The sequence below is a fragment of the Uranotaenia lowii genome, chromosome 1, assembly GCF_029784155.1.
Source record: "Uranotaenia lowii strain MFRU-FL chromosome 1, ASM2978415v1, whole genome shotgun sequence".
NCBI lineage: Eukaryota > Metazoa > Arthropoda > Insecta > Diptera > Culicidae > Uranotaenia > Uranotaenia lowii.
In genome coordinates, this window is record NC_073691.1 from 151908681 (window position 1) to 151932673 (window position 23993).

At 36.7% G+C, this 23993-nt stretch overlaps 1 protein-coding gene across 3 annotated transcripts in view; it reads left to right on the plus strand.

Moving 5' to 3' along the window:
- Positions 1-21011, plus strand: part of LOC129740529 (band 4.1-like protein 5) — a 33457-nt gene extending 12446 nt beyond the window's left edge. The window contains exons 2-10 of one of the 3 annotated variants that reach the window (XR_008736271.1): positions 2017-2164; positions 2312-2488; positions 2573-2781; positions 2849-3567; positions 9524-9927; positions 9986-10098; positions 10464-11414; positions 14587-14673; positions 14733-18072. Coding sequence is in view for 2 of the 3 variants with exons in the window: in XM_055732231.1 (XP_055588206.1) it covers positions 2017-2164; positions 2312-2488; positions 2573-2781; positions 2849-3567; positions 9524-9927; positions 9986-10098; positions 10464-11414; positions 17931-18068 (2859 nt within the window). In the remaining variant the exon portion in view is untranslated. Of the gene's footprint in view, positions 1-2016; positions 2165-2311; positions 2489-2572; positions 2782-2848; positions 3568-9523; positions 9928-9985; positions 10099-10463; positions 11415-14586; positions 14674-14732 lie in introns of all 3 variants that reach the window. The other 2 variants (XM_055732231.1, XM_055732232.1) reach the window with 2 other exon arrangements.
- Positions 21012-23993: the final 2982 nt, after the last annotated feature.

Genomic DNA, 23993 nt, shown 5'->3' on the forward strand with positions numbered 1-23993 from the left:
CGGAGTAATTATATCCCCTCTATTTTCTTTAACGATAGTTTGTTGTAGAATCTTGGAACGTAAACCGTCATTAAAAGACTTAGATATCTTCCTTATTGAGCATTCGTAGTCGAATTGCTCAGGAAACAAATCATCAACAATCATCGACATTATGTTCACTGTATATGTGCAAAAAAAAAAACAGCTCAACGAACTGTTTTGTAAGAATAACAAGAAGAAAACAAAATGAAGTTAACTTACCACAATCAACGTATGCAGAATCCTTTTTTTCCAATCCTATTCAAGTATTTTATCAACTTTTTTTTCCACTTTTTCAACTTTTCCAGTCGAACTATAGATCACTTCTAAGGATTAAAAAAAATTAGGATCGATAATTGAATAAAACGTTTCCCACTGTAAGCAAAAAGATTATCCTCACTCCCAATACACCAGAAATTTTCGTTTTCTTTTTCTTTTTATTTCACTATTCTGATTTTCAGTTTGCACCAATATCTTTAAACCAAACAATATGTATTTTTGTAAATTTATTGTAAATTCTACAAACACTGACCACAACACTGGATGTATAAACTAAAAAAAATCACCAATATTCGAAAACTATAAATAATTCCAACAATTTCGACCGAGTTCTCCGAAACGAGAACAAAACGTCGTCGCCAAAATAATGCACACACCGGACCGCGATCGTAAATGAACTAAACAACCTCAGATGTTGTCCAAAGAACAAGGTCTACTGGATGGAACTCACTCTCGACAGCAAAATCTCTCCGCCAGAATAAGTGAACCCTAGGTTAATTATAGTTAGGTTGATAAATGTGAACGTTTCCACTTAAAACTGGAATGCAATGATTTTGGATCCTCGATGCTAGTGTGCTATAAAAATTTTAAATCTGCAAAATTTCCTCTCAAACAAATTCAAACTTAGCCCCACGTTGGGCGCCAAATGTAACGTCTCGATTTTCTTCGGAAGTCGTAGCTGAACAAGACGACAAAACTCTCAAAAACCAACAGCCACTGATTCTAATCAGGACTGAATCCCACTTCGTGCTAAAGGAAAGTGAAAATTTTATTAGCAAAATTGCGTAACTCAACTTAACAGCACTTAAGCGCCAACAACTAAAAAAGTTGATGTGCTGAAGTCTCTTAAAACCCGGACTTTCTTCCCAGGGGTGGGCTTCCAAAGAAAACTAACCAAAATGGTGTTGGCGAAATGAGGAAAGTTTGTGTAGGTTCACGAACTTAGTCGCCGCACAATATCCGTAGCTCTCCGCAGCATAAAATGACCAAACACAATGCTTAAAAAGAGGTTCACAAAGGTAACTAAAAGGCAAACTTACCGATAAAATCGTCCTTGCACCTGCACACAAGCTACCGCCAGAGAACTTCCCGGGCTGGGTTTGGATGCCAAAACGTATAGGCCGTTAACTTCCGAGATCGTCGTTGGCTCGATTCACAACTTGCGCGGCTCGTACTACTACGGCGAATTTACGGGGGAAAATACTTGAAGGCAGTAGGTGTTATAACCGCCTTACTAAAATTTATCTAATCTGCTGCTTGCTCCAAAAAAACCGACCGAATCACTCCAAGAACAAAATGCTGAGACCTCCAGGTTTTCTTTTTGGTCTCCAAGAAAACTCCATTTTCCATCCTCCCATAGAAAAGCCACCTTTGGTAGCTTATGGTGACTGTCAGAATAACGATAAGTTATTCTGCTGTCCTTATGGGTGGAATTTCCATTTTACCGAAATTTCACCTTTCAGCACACAAAGATCCACTCCCAATAAGACTGACATGATACATGTTCAAATTATGCATTGGAGATACTACGGATATTACCACTTTGCCTACTACGGGCCGTTACAGTGTATAGGAAACAGACAGACAGATAGAAACTCATTTTTATCTATATTTATTGATAGGTACTCCTATCACGTTTTATAAGTTGACAAAAACACGTTTTATAAGTTGACAAAAACGTTCTAATGAAAACTTCAACCTATTTTGTTTCATCCACAGAAAAAAGCACTCGCCGGAGACCTTTATGAGCAAGTCTTCTACTCGCTAGATCTCATTGAGAAAGATTATTTCGGGCTACAGTTTACCGACGCCAACAACGTCAAACACTGGCTGGATCCGACCAAACCGATCAAGAAGCAAGTCAAAAGTAGGTTGTCCTTTTGGCAGCAGTGCACTACTGCGCCCCATAACGATCATGAGTAATTCTCCGTTTCATTTGCAAATCGGTCACATTTGTTTTTTTTTTTCGTTTGCTCCCCTTCTCTCTCTTCCGTTAACCGAACTAATTGCGCAGTTGGTCCACCGTACACACTTCGATTGAAGGTCAAGTTTTATTCGTCGGAGCCAAACACCCTGCGGGAAGAGCTGACCCGGTACCAATTTTTTCTACAGTTGAAGCAAGACCTCCTAGAGGGCCGGCTAGAATGTCCGGACGCGCAGGCCGTAGAACTGGCCGCCCTAGCGTTGCAATGTAAGTAACTGGTCTCTTTCATTTGTCATCGTTTCAATTATATAGCCGATTTTTCATGTCGTTTTTCTTCTCCTATTTGCTTAGCTGAGCTGGGCGATTTTGACGATACCGTCCACACGCCGGCGACCGTTTCCGAGTTTCGATTCGTACCGAATCAAACCGAAGACATGGAGATTGCAATCTTCGACGAGTACCGAAAGTGCCACGGCATGACGCCGGCCCAGGCTGAAAGCAGTTTCCTCAACAAGGCCAAGTGGCTGGATATGTACGGTGTCGATATGCATACCGTTTTGGTAAGTTGCTTTGGCATAAACATTTTTAAAGAAGCATCATTTCGCTAAGAGAGGTTCATATTTCTAGGGCAAAGACGGTTGCGAGTATCACCTAGGCTTAACACCAACGGGGATCCTCGTCTTCGAGGGGATACAGAAAATCGGTTTGTTCTTCTGGCCCAAGATAGGGAAGCTCGATTTCAAGAAGAAAAAGCTAACGTTGGTCGTGGTGGAGGACGACGATCACGGCCGGGAACAGGAGCACACATTCGTCTTCCGATTACACAACGAGCGGGCCTGCAAACACTTGTGGAAATGTGCGATCGAGCATCACGCCTTCTTCCGGTTGCGGGCCCCAGTCAAAGGCAACTCGGCGCGGCAGAACTTTTTTCGCATGGGATCACGCTTCCGGTATTCCGGCAAGACTGAGTTCCAAACGACGGTACAAAGCCGGGCCCGGAGAACGGTCCAGTTCGAGCGGAGACCTTCGCAACGGTTCGCCCGACGGCAATCGCACGTACTTCGGGAACGACAAAAACAAGTCAGCCCGGATCAGCAGCAGCAACAGAATGCCGCGGTCGTCAATGGTGATGATGCTCAGCACTCCACTTCCGGTACCTCAACTCCATCCGCGAATACGGTAATTCACAATCACATCTCAGCGTCAGCGAGCAGCGCTTCCGACATCGGAGTCCAAGTAGTCAACGGAAACCTACCGTCAATATGCTCGAATAAATCCGTCTCGTCCAGCGAAGATGTCACCTTCGGCAAGCTGGGATCGTTCGGAAAGGCTGGAATCTCGTACCGGTAAGTTCGTCATTGATGAAATTTTGCGTACTAACATGAGCAACACTCCGTGACAATTTGTGAAGAGGTTACCGGCATAGTCTACAATCCTACGAATAAGTGTTCCTGTACTATTGAATGTTAACCCCGATACAGTTGGCAATCAACTATTTGATCATGTTACGAAATCGGCTAACTTGTATTGGTCAAATTTGATAAGTTCTGCTCCGATGGTATCCTTTCCAGTTGATTTGTTGCTATTCGGCTGGCAAATGGTTTCTTTGACTTGATTAATGTTTGGGAGTGTGTCCTTGACGTCATTGGCTACCCCGAAGGTGTACCTTTCCTTGCCGTCTGTTCAGGATCGCTCCTGATGGCATGTATTGATAGCATCAGAAATTCCTTTACCGAATAAATTAAAAAACACTCATTCACAAAACATTACAAGAGGACTTAAAACTATTTTACAACTTTGCACTTAATAGACCCAAACTTGTCCCTTTTGGACTTCTGACAATGGCCATTCCGGCCTCTGAGTTGGCCGCTCGGGCATCTGATTCTGGCCACATGGGCCACTGATAGTGTTACCGTGATCCATCTTCGCTGGTGGTTGGTTGAAAAAGAGGCCGAACCTTGGGCTGACTTGGGCTTAACCCTTTGGAAAATTTCTTCGTGCCCGAGGAAAACCGATGATATTTTGTCGCACAAGGCCAACCGTTAATGCTAGCAGCATTGCGAAGCTGCTACTGAGCACTTTCTGGTATAAGGGTGGTTCAAAGGAGCTCGTTCGCCCTGCAAACGTTTGCATTAATGTGTTCATCGGTGCTTTGTTTCTACTTTTTGACTACCTCACGATCGTCCGTCAGGATTTCGGCTGGCAGCCAGTGATGTCAACCTTCCAGATTTCTTCTGGATCTTCCAGACTTTTTGGACTTTTGCCAGACATTTTTTAGGTTTCCAGATTTAAAGACTTTTGTCATTTCTTCCAGACATTTACAGACTTTTGAGTTTCGACATGAATTTTCAGACAAAATAGAAAAATTCAAAATTTTCGTTGCAAAAATGGCAGGAAATGATTCGAATTAGTAATTGAAGGGTGAAGAATGCCACGAAGATGATAGTAAAACAGGAAGTAAAGCATAAAACGTAGTACCGCCGATATCACGACAATAGTCTTAGGAATTGATAGTGTATAGAATGTATGATTATGATGAAGTTATAAGTGCTATCCCCTAGACTGCAATATTGCGATCCGGCGACCAAAAAAAAAAGGTTATCACCTATGAAGTTTGCCATTCAGACTTTTACACATTTTTCCAGACATTTTTTCAAAATCTTCCAGACATTTCTGAAAAACAGTTGACATCACTGCTGGCAGCACGGAGCCTTGCGGCTGTCGTTAAGCTTCCGGTAGAACTTTCATGTTTCCTGGTAACAATGCAGTTGCTCTATCTGCTTAAGCTACTCCTTCTCCAGGCGGCGCTTTCGATCATGGAAGGTTCGAACTCGCTTCTTCTATCGGTGATCCTTACCATTTCAACGGGTGCCTCTCAAGGTTGCCGAAATCACAGAAAAAATCTAGAATTTCACAGAATTTTGTGCCTATATTCATCACAGAATCTGAGTCACAGAGCACAGAATTTTAGAAATATTCACAGGTTTCAAATATTTTTAAAATTTTGGAAGTTTTTGGCAAAATTCATTTTTTTAATGTCAATATAAGTTTTGGATAATTATCTTTGAATTGGAAACATATGATAAAATTGGCAATGTTAATTGATTTTTCTTAAGTAAAATGTTAAAAAACACGCAATTTGACATGACTTTTGAATGAAATTAATGGAAAAAGCATCCCCCCCATTCTGTGTCACGGTGTCATAAGGAGAAGTCGGACCTCGAGTCGTTAGAGGAGACGTCAGGCCTTGGTATGTGTGTTAATCCAGAGTCAACACTAGGAGAGGTCAGATTTGAGTGGAGTCCTCGAGTCAAGGTATTGCTGGATTCGTAAAACGAATTTACCACATGGATAATCAACATGAATAAAACACAAAAAAAACCGATCCGAGGAGGGTGTCGATAACGAATTTTGTTCACTACGGAGAGTTTTGGGCTTTCCATATCGGTTCCTCAACAAGATCTCCAGGTGTACTTTTGTGAGCGACAACCAACAAGGCCAGTTCTTCTGAATGATCTGAATCATCTATCAAACTGGACTTCGTGTGTTCAAGCAGATCCAATCGGCTTCCCTGAAATTTTGGCGACATCACACTAGCGCCAAACAAGAGTTAACGGGTTGGGATTCAACCTCTAGTTTGAACATTTTTTATACACACTCGTTTACCAGTGCAATTTACACTACCGCCAGCAATATAAAAACAATCATGGTGTGAGTGAACTGACGTTGTATTGGTTGGATGTTCAATGTTTTAGTGCGATGATGTGCTTTTACTCAAAGCTTGAGAAGAAAGCTGCAACGCTTGAAAAGAAAGCTGCAAAGCTTGGATCCCATCTCGCAGAGCGGCAGCACTATAAACAATGTGTTGGCGTCGCCAACGATTTGTACGAGAGAACAACAGCCCGACTATCTTGATACTTACAGGGCTGGTAGCGAGTCACTTTTTAGTGACTTGGTCACTTTTTTTGGGTCAGTCACTAAAAAGTCACTTTTTTCATCATTTGGTCACTAAAGTCACTATTTTCCGAAAAATGGTCACTTTTATCACCAAAAGTCACTTTTTCACCGAAAATAAACCAATGAAAGAGTAATTTGAATAGCGCGTGTTAATATTGACGGTAGTAACGGTAAATTACTTGATCAGTCAGTTAGAAATTTTTTTCGCCTCCGGCGGAATTTCGGCATAAATCACCCTTGGCTTGAGACATTTCGATCTACGACAGATTTGACGTTCGTGAATTGAAACTAACTTTGATTGTAGATTTTAAGTTTTAGTTCAATCAACCTTTTGTATTGAAACTCAAAACTTGATATACAAAAACCCTATCTCGTCTTTAGAATGGGTTTTTATTAAGAAGTGTAACTAAGTTTGAGATTGAAACGAACCATTTTTTTAAATCTTTTATGTCATAACAAATGTTATGTTGATATGAAATATTCTTTAAAAAAACAATTTCATACTCAATTTTATTTAGTGTTTTTTGTTCTTCTAAATACTTAAAAAAAGGGATTTAAAAATTTACACAAGGTCACAAAATTTACATTTTTCTTAGATGCAATGAATTTAATCGGTAATTTCAACTAATTTGGGTTCCCCGAATCTAAATATGTATGCAATATTTCTACCAGTTTTTGTTATTGAAATGACTTTTGGAAATAATTAAAAATCTTTAGAGAAGTATCCGCACTTTTTTTACAAAAACTCAAATCAAAATCATTGAATCAATTGATGAGCTTTAAATAGAATCAGCTTTTTTTTACACTTTCTGCTGTGATGTCAAAAATACTTGTAATGACATTTTTCCATAATCAGTTATCTATCAATGTTTGATTTTACTAGTAATAAACTCTTTATCACCAAAACTAAATGTGTTCGGCCGAGTTTGACAAAATTTCTAGTTTAGGACACTATTTACCAAATCAATAATATAAAAAAATAAGCACCAAAATGGTTATAGTGAAACATGTTTATTGAAAAAACTCTTCCTGAAATGTTTTTAAAAACTATTCTTTTTTATTTCCATATTGTTTTTTCAATCTTCAAATAAATTTACCGAATTTTACTGTACAGTTTTTTTTTCAATTTTATAATCAACTTGCCGAATTTTTTTTAATCAAACTTTTTAAATTTTTAAGACATGTTTTTAACAATTGTTTCCTTGTTTTCAAATTCTGAATTTGCGTGTTCTTCAACCATAAGCCTTTAACTCCAAATTTTTAATAATAAAACATAATTTCAACCTTCTGTTCTTTCAGGACCCAATATTTTAATCAAAAGAGACAAAATACTCAGACCTTGTAATTTAAAGCTTGAAAACCTGCGATTGAAAATTTAAAAAAAATTATTAATATTTTTTATATGAAATCATATTTTTTGGATCGATCATGATTTTTAAATTAATCTAAAAAGTTTGAAAAATCGTTCTAAGTAGCAACTTTAAAAATAAATTTTAATACGCAATGTTAACTAAATTTGTACTTGATTTGTGCTTTCAATATTAATAACAAAAGTTTTGAACTCATTATTTTTAATTTTTCATCAGTTTTTATCATTCACGTAATTACTCATTTTCTAACATTTCTGTGTCAGTGTAGCTGAACATGGGGTTATTATAGCTTCAAAAATGAAATTTTGATAACTGAAGGATTTTACTTTATTAAAGGTTTTATGTCTGGCTTATATAACTGGCTCTTTTAAAATAATCCTAAATATATTCTTCTTTTTATCAAATTAAATTAAACCATCGAACATTGAATAAAATCTGTTCAAAATTCATTTCTTATTCAGTAAACGGTAATTCACATTTTAAACCGTGATTAAATATTTTTTGTTCAAATTAAAAAATTACAGTGGAATTTCTCACTAAATTTCCAGTTGAAAATGAGGAAAAGAATTCCAAATTAAGATGAATAAAAATTAACAATTATTATCATTTTCCTAACATCTATTCATGGTAAGTTTTGTTCAAGATTGGACATTTATTTTAGAATTCCGATTTTTTTAATTTTAAATTTGCTAAGAAATTCTTTTGAAACTAATTTATTTTTTATTTTCTTGACTTATCGAAAATTTTAAACATTCATTGTAATATGTTTCCAAAATTTTGTTTATCAGTCTTTTTTTTTAGTTTGTGTGTTGAACATGAGTGACAAACGGTGTAAGAAAACCTTTCCTTTTCAATTTTTATTTGTTGTATTGTTATTATTTTTATCTAAATTTGAATTTCGAAACCCCCCCCCCCCTCCCTTCCCATGCACGAGTCCTTCGCACGGGCTGATTTGGTCACATTTTTTTTCTTCAAAGTTACTTTTTTCGTTCTACATAGTCACAATTTGGTCACTTTTTCCGTCCTCAAAGTCACTATTTTGTCACTTTTTTTCAAATTTTGGTCACTAAAGTCCCTACTTTTTCATTGTCAAACCGCTACCAGCCCTGTACTTAGAGATCTTTGCTTCAAGATAGGAAAGCTGCCATTCTTCCCAAATCATGCGGTGAAAAAATCTGTACTGAAAGCCTTGTTGAAGTCAAGTCGTTGAAATGCTTCGTAATAGACTATCCTGCGTACATTACAACAAACGGTGAGCGAATATCTGGACAAAAGGCCTTGCGGTGAAAAATCCCATTTTGATATTTCGAATATTGTTAAAGGTCTAATGAGTGGCGAATATGCTTTCAGAAGCGCCTTCTTTCCAACACAGTTGTCCCGTTAAAAGCGACAAACTGTTTTGGAGCCTGGACGCAAAATTGGTAATAAAGTGTTCGATTTGGTTTTCGTGACCAGGGAGGAAAATTTTGCTATTTTGGGTGATTCAAAAAAGCATATTTCGGAAAACGGGAAAATTCCTTATAATTTACAGGCACTTATTTGAAAAAAGAGTAAATGTCGAATACCATTTTTGATAGACCCCTCTTGCTTGGAAGCTATCACGATAACAACTTGACAATTTTTTGCGAAAATTTTGCACAGATTTAGATTTGAGATTGAAAATAGAGAAGTAGGAACTAAGCTATGAATTGTGTTATTTAATTAACAATCAAGAATAAAGAATTAGGAATCAAGAATCAAGAGGCAAGAGGCAAGAGGCAAGAGAAAAGTGTCAAGAAGCAAGAATCTAGAATCAAGAATGTTGTTGGAATCAGGATATCATGAATCATGATTTCTTGAATCAAGATGATTTGATTTCTAAAATCAAGAATCGAGAATCAAGAATCAACATTCAATCATATCTATCATGGAGAAGATTTTCACTATTCATTGAAGACATAAAATCAAAAATAAAAATATATTTTTCTTCTTTCAGAACTGAAGAACCAATAGGTAAACTGATCGACCATGATATTCCGCCGATCCGACCGCCCGGTTACCACCATGGCGGTTCCTTTGGTAAAGCCTCCATAAGTTCCGGGTTCAGTATTAAGACGAATTCCTCGGATCGGGACAGCCAAATTGATACGCTGCTGAAGACGATTGCCAAGGATCCGTCGCCCTCGCTGCACGGAGTAGAACTGAACGATGCTAGTAGCTTTAAGATTACTATTAACAAGACTTCGGAGCTGGAAACGAACAACGACACGTTGAAGAAGCTGGCCTCGGCTGTGGGTAGCCCCGGACCTGGTGGCGAGAAACCAAACAACCAGATCAAGCTATCAAACGCTGCCGTCAACTCGTTGCCCCCTAGCCAGATCAAGTGCAATATCCTTAAAGGTTGGTTTGAACTCTGCAGAGTTTCTGGAAGATTTGTTAAAAATAATTGTTTTTGCAGCACGTGTAGAGGAAGAACTACATCCGAAGCTTACCAACCACCAGCTCTACGTCCCAAGTCAACCGATGAGTGAACTGACAGATCCGATTAGTGCAGCCACGTTTGTTTCGGTGGTAAGTATTTTTTACTTTGCTCACCACGTGCACTTTTGGGTTTATGTTTCTTGCACGCGTGTTTGATTATTACCTGCAACAACAGTTGACCAATCATTTAAATTTTAAACCTTTACTTTACTTGGAAGATAACCGTTTGCTCGTAGTGTTATTCATTTTAAAGGCTACGCACATTGCGCAGACCAATCGCCAGTTTTGCTTTCATCCACAAACTCATTCATGCTTTTGTATTCTTTTGTTTTATTTTCATATGTTTTAAAACTCCCGTAAATTCATCCAACATATGTTTTGTGTGCATTTGCTATTGTTGTATTGCAATGATTTGTGTATTATACATAAAAACACTCCCCACGGGAACGACTCAGGGAGGCGATAAGTTAACCCTGAATCTGACGGGCACCATAACTCCAACGATAAGTGGCCATACCACAACCACAACTATGATCCCGAGTCCAACGGTGGTCACTCCCACGTCACCGATTCAAGCGTTGAAAAGTTTCGTTCCGCCGGTGACTCCACCTCCCTCGCTCGTTTCTACCACCAGCACAACTGCCGTTCACAACAGCCTTCCGGATCAAAGCTTGTTGCTGATGGGCAGTCCCAGTAGCCCTACGGATCACGTAACCGTAACCCACTTTTCCGAACAGAAAGGAGGCATTGTGGAGAAAATCAGTGTTCCCCCATCACCATTATCCATTGTCAACAACAATATTAGCTGTCTGCTTGATACTTCCCTGGCAGTCTCACCTACTAACGAAAAACTGGCCAATAATAATCCTTTCCTCAACATGTCCACACCGTCCTCACCCACTGCCATCTCGGTTTCGACGCCGAACAAAATGTCAACCAACCCGTTCCACAATATTTCCGGTTCCTCAAGCAACAGTTCCGCAACCTCTGATCCCACCGTACTTCATCCTTTATCGGATTCCGTTACCATTCCTAACAACAATGCGGAGTTCAAGAGCAGTAATCCTTTCAAAGATAGTAGCAGCAGCAACTGTGATCTAACGTCACAGCGAGCGCGTAGCAAATCACCTGTCGCAATCACTCGAACGGTAACAACAAGCAGCAATGGCACCAGTAGGGCAACCTCACCCAGCACCAAAGTGGTGAGGAATGGTGACGAACCGAATTCGAAAGATCGCAACATTAAACGGACGGCCAGTTTCTTGCGAGGCGTCAAGAAGGCACTGGATTCAGTGGTATCGTCCACGGTGACGACAGCAGCGTCTATCGATTCGACGGATGCACTTTCGTCCGGTCCGCAAAGCAATGGAGGAGGAACTTTGGCGGACGAGAAGAAACTAATCAAGGTAAGTCCCTCACTCCCTATTTTTGGGACCTATGTAATTAAGACCAGTAACTACTGTACTCAAAAAAGAGCTTCAAAGATTTTGAGAGCACAGTGACCACATTGAGGACATATGAATTTGGCTAGTACAATTTTCCGGTGTAGTTATTTTTCATTAGAGATGTACCGAATAGTGGTATTCGGCGAACGGCCGAATACCGAATATTGACCTTTTCAACTATTCGGCCAAACGAATATTCGGTCGAATAATCTGTTAAGTTTTTAATAGAAATTAGAAAGCGACAATTTCATTTTTCTTCTATTTTTTCTATCATAATTCTCCATATGTTTTTGAATCGATTATTTTCAACCAGATGTATAAACATCAGATCTTCTTTAAATAGAGGTCTCTTTAATTTTCAAAATGTAACCAATAGTTAAAAGGACATTAGATAAATTATCGCTTTTAGGGCGTATATCATCAAAGAGATTGGGTTTCAGTAAGCTATTTGAGATGGCTTATTTTAAATTGAATCAGATGAATATCTAATTTTAGCTGGATGTCTTCAAAATAGTTGCCAAAAAACGATGATCTTCAACTTAAAGAAAGCCATATTTTCTACCTAACAAATCCACACGGCCGGGTCTAGACGATTTAAAAAAAAATGAAAAAAGAGCATATCTCTACAGAATCTATGCATTATTCTCAAACATACAAGAGGAAAAAGAAAGCAAAATTACTTGTAATATAATGTTTTAATCGAATCACAGCAGCAGTGTTAAAATCGTATCTAAGGCCTAAGGGTTAAAGAAAAATTGATGTTTATATTTAAATTTACTCAAACAAATCGTTTTGAATGCAAAATCCAAAAATTTCATAGAGAAATTTGAGTATTTATTTGATGTAGCAAATATTATTTGCTTATTTGCATAATAAATCTGAAAAACCCCGGGTAAAATCTGGAAAATTTCAAATAATATCTGGCCATCCCGGTCAGATTTGACTTTTCTTGAATTCTTTATTAGATTTATGGACAAGCCTGGATATATGAAAAAATCTTGAATAAATGATAATCAAAGTATAAAGCTATCTACTGTGAAATATAGACGGATACACCTAAGATCTTTACTGAAATAAGTTTTTGATGGTTTTGAAGCTTTTTCAACGTTACTTTTGGACATCTTAGAAATTATCCAAAATCAGTTAAAATATTTGACAAGTCTGTTAGTGTATAAAAATTTGAAAAAATAAGTATTCGGCCTATTCGGCCGAATATTCGGCTTAACGGTTTTTCGGCGGTATTCGCCGCCAAATATTCGGCCGACCGAATATTCGGTACATCTCTATTTTTCATTTTATTATTAGGTTTTTGGATCAAATTTCTTCATACCTTTCTTTCTTTTTTGTTCTTAATCTACGTGGATCCGATATAAATTTCATCAAACATTCCACGAAAAAAATTATTATTTATCACTGCGAACACTGTTGAACATTTAATTCTTTCGTAAGTTCTCAAAGAGTTTCCTCACGGTATTCTAAGGTACGACAAGCGTCCGTGACGTCTCAGTTTTCCACTTTTGGCGCAGTCTACGGATAAAATATTTGTCATAGTTTAGGCTTTAAGAAAAACCGTCTTCAAAAGAAATCGGCCAAAGGGGACCAAAGTTATTTATGAAAAACTGGATTTTCGTGTTCCTCCCGAACAAAGTGTCACAAAATTCCATACAGCGCCTGCAGCGCATAACTTTTTCAAATGTCGGTTTATTTGGGACACTCTAATGTCCACGAAAAAACCAAAACTCAGTCCAAAGATTTCGAAAATTTCTCAAATGAATGTTTGTTTCCCGAGATTTCACGAGAGTCTTCAAAAGTTTTCCGCTGTCACGGACACCTTTCTGATCGCATACGTCTATGCGCGCGCTTCGAATATGAAGTGACGAAATTACTGGGAGAATAAAATTTAGTTTTTCTAACAATATTTCGCATTCATTCAATTACATTTTTGATTAATTCTCGACTAACTATACTTCTGTAGATTTCAACTACATATATGATAGATAAATTATCTGGTTGATATTTTTCGTTCAATAATACATATAATAGATTCAACTATAGTTATATGATTGAATTTATACATTCAACTATAAATATAATAGATTCGACTATACACTGAGGTTTTTTTACGCGGTATTTCGTCCCGCGTAAAAAAAACCGCGTTAATTCGAAAATCCGCGTAAAAAAAACCGCGTTAATTCGAAAATCCGCGTTAAAAAAACTGCGTTAATTCGAAAATCCGCGTAAAAAAAACCTCGTTAATTCAAAAATTCACGATAAAAAAACCCGAAATTCGAAAATCCACGTAAAAAATCCATTTTAATTAAAAAATTCGCGCAAAAAAACACGTTACTAAAAAAATGCGTAAGAACCATGATTATTTAAAAATTTGCGTACAATGATAGTTTATTTTTAAGATAAAAAACAAAATCAATTAGATTAATAGAATAGAAGAATATAGTGAGGCTTATTTGACAGTGTGGAATTCAGATCGTCTCATGTCTCATGTTCCATGTCTCAGGTCTTAGGTCTCATGTCTCAGGTCTCATGTCTCAGGTCTCATATTCCATGTCTCAGGTCTCATGTCTCGTGTCTCATATTTTAGGCCTCAAATCTCAGGTCTCATGTCTCAGGTCTCAGGTCTCAGGTCTCAAGTCTCAAGTCTCAGGTCTCTGGTCACAGATCTCATGTATCACGTTCTTAGTCTCAGAGCTAAGATTTTCCCAACTACAAAAAGATTCTAAGTGTTCTCCTTTGAAAAAGTCTTAGAATATTTTCTCTGAAAAACCGCGTTAATTCGAAAATCCGCGTAAAAAAAAACCGCGTTAATTCGAAAATCCGCGTAAAAAAAGCCGCGTAAAAAAAACCGTGTAAAAAAAACCTCAGTGTAATTATATGATTCACTGAACCCAAATTCACTCTTAAAATACACATGATTTTTCACTTAAAAGCAAGGATCCAGTGATTTTCTTCCATTCAAGTGCGACATATACATTTCACTTGGCAGTCACTTAAATTTCAAGTGAATTCATCCACATTCACTTCAGTCGTCACTTGAATTTGAAGTGAGAAAAAATATTCACTAACCCATCACTTGAATTTCAAGTGAATGTCGGGTTGTAATTGTGTTTATTTTCAGAGTTCAAAATGGCAAATTCTAAAGAGCAGCGTTTAAAGCTTATGCTGGATTTGGATTTTCCCAACTCTTTACTAGGCGATTTTGGCGGTAGTTTGTGTTAAACGTGATGTAAGAAAAAGTTATTTAAAGGTGTTATTATGTTTCAGCTTGTGGATTGAACTGGACAGATTTTCTGGTTTGCTGCAGGGAAGATTTAGAAGTCGAACTATCCGCAGTAACCGATCTACCTTGGGATCATGATGGAGTTTTCCAATCAATAAATTTATGGCGAAAGCGTAATGTAAGTATTTGAAATCGAAGTGGTTTTCTATAAATGTTCTTTTATTTAAAAACGCGAGAGATAATTAATTAGAAACTTACTTAGAAATTCAGATAAATTTCACTCGAACGTCATAGTGTAATTCACTTGACCGGTCACTTAAATGAATTCACTTGACCCATCACTTAAAATTCAAATGAAATTACGTATGGCGAGAATTCACTACAGATGTCACTTATTTTTTAAGTGAAAATTATTTTGGGTGTTGATCTTGTGCAATCAACAATAAATATAGTATATTCAAATATACTGGTATAGTTGATTTAAGTGTAAATATAATCAACTAGTGTTTACTCTAGAAATTTTAAGTTGATTTTTAGGAATAATTTTATCGGAGCGTTTTATTTTCTCTTAATTTTATATTTTGTTAGTGAAGAAACGCATTTATTTTATGTCTGTGGTGCTGCTGTTACCCAGCCTAGGAATTTGCGCACTTTGGACCGGTTAATATGAATTTTCTTTCGGTCCTCCCAATACGTCCTGCAATTGAAATAAAATCTTATTTTTCTAGAAAAAAGGAATCTTTCATATTTATAGTTAAATGTGAGAGGTCAACCAGAAATGTATAGTTGAATCTATTATATTCATAGTTGAGTGCTTAAAATCAATCATACAATTGTAGTTGAATTTATAATATTTACAGTTGAATCGATTATACCATTACAGTTGAATCTATAATATTCTATTTTGTTTATTTATAGAGGATTTTAACCATCTTGGTCATTCTTCCTCTGAGCTATAATATTAATAGTTAAATGTGAGAGGTCAACCAAGAATGTACATATAGTTGAATCTATTATTTCTATAGTTGAATGCCTTAAATCAATCATAGAATTGTAGTTGAATCTATCATGTTTACAGATGAATCGATTATACAATTACAGTTGGATCCATTATATTCACAGTTCTTTGAATAAGATGAATCAGCAGTTTGTCAAGTATATTTATAGTTGAATGCGAAAAAATTAACTGCATTTTGATGATTGGTATAACTAGCTGAAATAATTGACACAACAAGCGTCTTTTTTCACCGTGTAGAAACGGATCCAGGATGTGTAACGACCAGAATCGGGATCAAGATCTGGGAATGTATTAAATTCGGGTTCATGATCAGAAGCCATAATTCGGATTCGTGTTAACAAATTATCACCGCTGGTTTTTATGATTCTAATTTCATGATTAATGGCATTTCGGTGAAGTATACATTCTAACAGGAAGAAATTCAAATGAAAGTAATGAAAATTATAGACGGATAGATTAGATTAGGAAGCATGAAAGGTGTTGAAAATGAGCCAAGAGCGTGATTTGAGAAAACTTCTTGCCGCACAAGACCATTTGTCCCACACCGTATTATTGTCTAGAAGAAGCAAAGTCGATAGGCCGACTTTGTATTTATAGATCAATGTACGGGGTACGAAAAATACGTGCTTCGATCCATCCATGTATCATTGTATAGATCAATGCAAAGTCAGCCTATCGACTTTGCTTCTTCTAAACAATAATACGGTGTGGGACAAATGGTCTTGTGCGGCAAGAAGTTTTCTCAAATCACGCTCTTGGCTCATTTTCAACACCTTTCATGCTTCCTAATCTAATCTATCCGTCTATAATTTTCATTACTTTCATTTGAAATTCTTCCTGTTAGAATGTATACTTCACCGAAATGCCATTAATCATGAAATTAGAATCATAATTCGGATTCAGGATCAGAATCCAGGATCTGAAACCTAAAAATTCAGACACAGGATCCGGGATCAGTCTTCAAGATCAAGGATTAATATTAACATCAGGGGCCAGGATCTGGATCTGCAGAAATCTGCAGAAATTTGGAATCATGATCAGAAACTGACATCAGGGTTTAAGATCTGGATCAGAATCCAGGATCTATGATAAATTTTCATGATCAGAATTCAAGATTCAGGTTTTTAGAATCAGGATAAAAAAATCCAAGATCAGGATCGAGAATCAAGATCCCAGATCAGAGGATTCCTCATTAAATAGAACGTATAAAAAGGGTCTACGATAGATTTGGGTATCAGGATTCAGGATCAGGATGAATCTTTCATCCTGATTCTAGTTCCTGGGAAAAAAGATCTAGAATCAGGATGAAAGATTCAGTATACGGTATCAGAATCAGGATCGGATTTTGGTTCAGGAATAAAAATCAAATAATAACTCGAATGCTGAGAAATGTTTTCCGACGCTCACTAGTGGTCAAGGGGTTAACTTCCTGAACTCTCATGATAGATGTCGTGGGATCATTTCTCGGCTGTATGACGAACTTTTAGCGCTGATGTGGTCTAGCTATTTAAACACCACAAAACAAAGCAATCAGGATCGGATTTTGGTTCAGGAATAAAAATCAAATAACAACTCGAATGCTGAGAAATGTTTTCCAAAATGCAGACCCCAATAAAAATTTTCGGATCATAAAATTACGGCTAATTTCACTAACTGGTAAAAAAGCTCTTAATAAAATCGTTGAAGCTCCGTATTTGTACCATAACAGGTTCATCGTTTGCATGCAATTGAATCCAGGAGGTAATGGATTTGTACATATACTAAGTAGGGTAGGTACTAACCAATAGTTCTACAGAATGGTTTGCACTATTAAGCACCACCGAAAATCTTGTTATATCTCTTTATTTTAACTATACTCCAACTTACCGTAAGTATTTTAACAGCATTTTCCCCACCCGCTTGATCCGAATGATCCCACCGTACGAATGTTGCTAGACAAAAATGGTTCTATGGCCTGCCGTTTGCCCTAGAAAAACTCTTCCGCATCTTCTTCACTACCGTTTGGCTACCTTTCTACATGTATCTATTGTGTGTTTATTCGTGTAGTGTGTTGTTATGAGAAAACTCGTAAGCGTTAACTGCTTTGTGTTGTAAATTGCTATCGTAGAATTGGAAATTAACGCGTGACCAATTGGTTTTCCTCTAATAAAAGTTGAATATTTTTCCTTTGTCAAAATTTACTCAAAATTTATACCAAAAACCACCTGACAACGAACGCACACAGGAAACACTGAAGGAAAACATCAAACCCCACACGATGGACATTTCACCGTGGCTGGTGTCCTCGGACGTGGTGACGGGATCGACCAAATCCAAGGAAGCGACCATCATCCGCAAATCGGTCATCACGACGCAACTGTGAGCTGTTCCTCCGTCAGGTTCGATGACCGCCAACATTTTTACAACAACAACGATTTGTAACGATCAGACCAATTGAAGACTCTAGCCTAACATGTAGATATTTTTAGGGCAGCAACGATGGGGAAGTTACATTTTCCTACTTCTACAATACAGACGGCTGTATTTTACTTAATATAGGATTTTCCTGCTTCTATCCATGTATTCAAAGAAGTGCATACTTAAACTACCGTATTGTAGTAGTGAATTCTTTAGACTAAGTATGACGTCAACAGTTACGCGCTTTAGCGAGATTGTCCTTGTCTGTCTGTCCTGCTTGTGCGATAAATCCAAGCACCAATGTAGGTCGTTATTTGTTAACTTGTGATAAGTTTTAATTGAATGGTATTCGAAAAACGAAGTGAGACAGAAACAAAATACAACAAATGACTAACATAAGTGTTCCCTTTTAGTGGTATCCATTAAAGCTTATGATTTGCTGCTTGAAAGACGAAAGAAAAAACAACGAACGAAAACAGATCCGCGCGCTTGTAGTATTAATGATCTCAAACTGCATTCCGAAAACTATCTTCCAATTGTTCCGTTTTGAATACTTTCAGTGTATCTGATGATTGAGGTGACCAACTTAAGCTTCCCGTAGTGCAACTATAACGCTTATCTGAAGGTCCGGTTTAAATCTAGATTTAGATCAAAATTTGTGCAAAAGTAAAAAAAAGACGGTTTGTATCAGTTCGCTTGAATAATTAAGGAAACCCAATAAACCATAACGCAGTTGAAATTGTCTCTTATGTACACTTGAACCATTTGTCCTACAGTATGACTTTAAACTCAAAGGTCCAATTGAAAAAAAGTTTCAATTATTCCGAACTTTATCTTGTATTGTTGAAATTAATCTACACAGCAATTTTTTTTTGCTGAAAACCAGCAAAATTTTGCTGAAAACCAGCAAAATTTTGCTGGTTTTTGTCCCGCTGACTTTCCAGCAAAATTTCCAGCAATTTGAATCGCTGGAAAAATCAGCAAACATTAATGCTGGATTCCAGCAATTCAAATTGCTGGAAATCAGCAATCCAGATTGCTGGAAACCAGCTATTTTTTTTCAAAACATTCAGCTGTATTTGGAATCAAATTTATATTTCAATTCGAATATTGAATACTGGCTGTGCCTATGATGAGCAATAAATAAGAATTATTTCCTGTTGGTATTTATTTCCAAAACTATATATTTTTTATTATATCAGCACCTGCTCTGCTCTGGGGCGGCAGCTTTGTGCCAAAGTGTTGACCACCTGAAATAGAGTTAGGATTAGTATCTTTCATGAAATATCTACCTATCCAATAAAAACTCAACCTTGACTTGATGTCTGAAAACCATGGTTACTACAATATAGAGGAAAATAAGAATAATTGATTAATCTATTCAAAGTTTGTGACATAAATTTTCACCATTTCAGCGTACGAAAACAAACAATCTCCAATTTGACAACTCGATTGCTGATTTTCCAGCAAACTAGATCAATTGCTGGAATGTCCAGCAATTTGAAACCCGATTGCTGGGTTGTGCAAAAATGACAAAAACACAACCGAATGCTGAAAAATCCAGCAATCAGAAAACCGATTGCTGGTTTCCAGCAAAAAATTGGATTGCTGATCGTTTCCAGCAATTTTTTTTGCTGGAAATCGAGGCAAAAATTTACTGTGTATAAACGTAATTTGAAGCTTTTGAAAACAGAACAGATGAAAACTAATGTTGAAAAACATGTTGTTCGCCGCCCAAAGTAGGATTCGAAGGTTGCGGCTCCCTAGGGTCCTCCGTTGTCCGTTCTCCGAATTGCCTTGAGAAGTGATTTCCAGTTTAAACATATAGCATTCGTACCGTTAAGTAGCTTCGAAGCCAGTTAAATAGGGATCCACAGAAGCCTAATCATTCGAGCTTGGTTTTTGTTTAAACGTTGGGAATAGTTGGTCATCTCAATAATCATAAACCGACGCTATCTACTTTTTGACTGGTGCTGCATGTTTATCAGAAAGCAACGCATTATTGTATGTAGAATTTGCCCCTTCCTTTATTGTCAAGCCTAGTGATTGAGAGCAAACTATACCAATATAAGTATCGGAATCAATAATATAAACTAAAACGATTGCACTTTTGCCCGGGTGCCATCAATGAAACAAACTAGCAGAGGACTATTTCGAAGGGAAAATCCCCCATGATAGGGGTATAAGATAGATGAAAAGTCATAAATTAACTACACTAAAACCCGACGAAATCAACAGAACTTCCATGAGGGTCGAAAAGGAGTTGAGGTTTTCTGATGATAATTAGCGGTAAAATGAGACAAAAAGTATTTATTGAGAGTGTATTGTTTATTTTAGAAAGAGATGAAGGAACAAAAAGTATAAATATATCATAAACGTATTTAACATATCGGGAGTAGTGATGTGATAATTTCAGAGAAATTATGAACTAACTCACCGAGCAAAAAATGCAGTGTTTATAAAATAATAGGTACCTAGAGAAATGAAGAAGAGGAAAAAATGTGAACCATAAAGTACGAAACAACGATAAAATATGGGCTGAACGAAATACAAAGTGCAGACTGCACACAAAATCCTAAGTGAGAAACAAAAATCAAAATTTTATTCAGATTCTTATATCTATATACAACTTTCAACATTTTTTAGAGATGAAACATGGTATTGCAACGACTTTTATATGAACCTTGATCGAACTTTCGTCGTACATAAAATGTATAGTGTCTTTTTTGTGTTCTCAATAGAAAATAGAGGATACGACTATTCTAAGCTTAAGCTTAGGGTACTTCTGATAGAACAACTGTATCTACGCAATCGTCAACTGACTACATAGGTATTCACATTGCAGAGAGCAGAACGTACACAGTGATAGTGCTGAATCGAAAAATAAAGAAAATTTTGTACAGAGTAACGCCATGGAAAATTCAAATGATCCGAAAACTCCTTGGAAATTGATTTAAGGTACACCGGGGTAAGTGGGGACGGTTTTTCGTATTGTTCAACTTTAAAAAATCATTAAAAAAACAGCAGTGGGTCAATTTTGATAAAATCACGTTCAATGTGATGCAGAACATGTTGTTCACAAATGCTGAAGAGATGAGCTTGATAGACGCAAAGCGAAAAAAGTTATCACGTAAATTGTTATGGACTGCTGGTGTCTTCACTTACCCCGCTTTATGGAGTAAGTGGGGACGGTAGATTTTCCCTTTGATTTCTCAGGAAATTTTCAACAAATTAGTGTTTTTTGGTTGAATACGTTACTTTATTGCTCGAACCGTCCGAAATTTTGAAAAAAGTTCATGGTACTATTAATAAGGCATCTTCCAATGATTATTGTGTGTAATTCGATATTATCTAAAACATATACTTATTTTAGAAAAAACAAGTACTTATCCAACTTTTCATGATCTGAATGCTAAATAAAGCTAAATTGTATTGAATAAAGGAGAGAAAATTGAAAAAATGTGTAAACATCAAGTATGTATAAAGCCGTCCCCACTTACCCCAGGTAGGGGTTGGAGACAAAATTTTAGATTTTTGCAAATGAACCCTTTTTTCTCAATTTTAACCGTCGTTTCTTTTCCTAACTGGTTGTTTCGAATGTAAGGATTGTTTCAATGTAGAGTTTTTCGCCAAGAGCCAGCTAGTTTACGAGAAATTTGCGATTGAAAAAGATGCACATTAACTCCACAACGTAGTTAAAAATAGAAAATTTACAAAAAGTCATCGTAAACATCCGCAATTGTCGGAACCGTATCTCTTTTACAGTTAAAAGTTAAAAGTTTGAAAAAATAGTTCACAGTATTGTTTAAATAGCCACCGTCCCCACTTACCCCGCGTCCCCGCTTTCCCTTGTGTACCTTATGTATTTTGGTAGGTATTGATAGAACTACAATTCTACGCAAGTTTCAACATTAACTGATTCTTTAGCTAGATCTAAATGTGAACCTTTTTGGTTTTAATTCATTTTTTTCGGCTGTGTAATGTGTTAGGTTTTAGAAGAAATTTCTTGCATCTTGTGCATCTTAAATTGATATTTTTTTTGGAGTATATACAAATAATGCCATGTTTTTTTTTAATTTATTTTAGAAGAAATTTCTTGCAAATTACGTCAACTTTCTAATCCACTTTTTAAAAAATTTCTGCTGTGGCTGAAACAGCTTTAGCGGTTGATTCATTAAAAAGTACGGTTGTTGCACCACTTTTTTACACTTTTTGTGGCCATGATTCTATGCAATTAAAAAAAAATTGCATATGTGCAACGCATAACTTCTTACTTCAGCTTTCTCTAGCACTACACAGCAAATTTTTTTTTGCTGGAAACCAGCAAAATTTTGCTTTTTGATTTTTAGCGAAAAAAGTGTTAGGGGTCATTTGACCCCCGGCGGTATAAATAGGTATATCACATAAGTTATTCGGAATCGGTGAACTTGAAAAAAAATGTTAAAATAAAAAAAATACGTGCATTTTAAAAATAAAATATTCATGAATATGATTTCGAGTGTATTTGTCATTCAAGGGAAATATCATTCTGTGCAAACGTTTTCGGGTAAACGGAATAGGATGGTTTAAGACCCGGAAAATTATAAACACTTTTTTTAAAATTTCAGTGTACTAAAACATCTCGTGTACTAAAACATGATGCGAAATTTTCATTTGCTGCTGTCCGCTTTTAGGAATTCGCAATCACCTATGAAGGTTCATGATTTCGTATCGAATAAGGAGTACGTTAATAGGTATTTTGGTTAAATTGTACCATACTACTGAAATTTTGATGACCGTGCCCTCTGAATGTGAGTTCACTACATTAACTGTATCACCCCTCGGCTCCAAGTGAGCTACACGGAAAATAATAAAAAGGTAAAATTTACCGAGTTAGCAAAGGTGAACGCTCGTGAAAGCCAAAAAGGTAACTTCTACCTCTTCGAGGTGAAACTCACCTCACAGTGAGGTAAAATTTACCTGAATCGAGGTTGGAAAAAAGGTACAATTCACCGAGAAAAAAGGTGAATCCAAAAAAGGTAAATCTTACCTCGTAGCGAGGTGAAGTTCACCTGAATTGAGCTCGATAAAAAAGTATAATTCACCTAGAAAAAAAAGGTAAATCCAAATAAGGTAAAACTTACCTCGTAGCGAGGTGTAATTGACCTGGATTGAGCTAAACAAAACGGTACAATTCATCTCGGAAAAAATAACTATTTGCCGAATCCGTTTATTGAGGTTAAGCTATGTTGCCGTTTTGGAACAAGTTTTGCCTAATATGTGAAAATCGGAATAGAATGGTAAGTATTTTCTTAGATATCATTTAGTTGTGGTGATTCTCGTCATAATACATTGCTTTTGTTTCAGATCGACCCATAGAGCTTTGAGGTGTATTCCACGTCATCCTACATCCGGAAAAGTCGAACCTGACCGGATTAGTCGAACGGAGGAGGTCATGAATGTACGCAACGCAGGAGGATTCGACGGCCATGGCGGCTCAGAAGAACGCAAAGCCGAATTAACAATCCCTATTTATCTCCAATAAATATCACTTTTGAAAGAATTTTGTATTTTTTTTTTAATTCTTATTGAAGAAACCAATCAATCCAACCAGCATTTACCATTTGAATCAGTAAATGGGAAAACGGTATTATTTACCATTTTGCGAGGTGAATGCGAAAAAGGTAAAATTTACCTTTTTGCTAGGTGAATTGAAAAGAGGTAAAATTTACCTTTTTGCTAGGTGAATGAAAAAAAGGTAAAATTTACCTCGAAAGGGGGGTGGAAAAAATTCACCTCGCAAAAAGGTAAATTTTACCTTTTTTTTATTTTCCGTGTAGGCGAGGAGGCTGGGTCATTCGGCCGAAAGTCATGAGGCCGAAAGCCATTCGGCCGAAGGTCATTCAGCCGA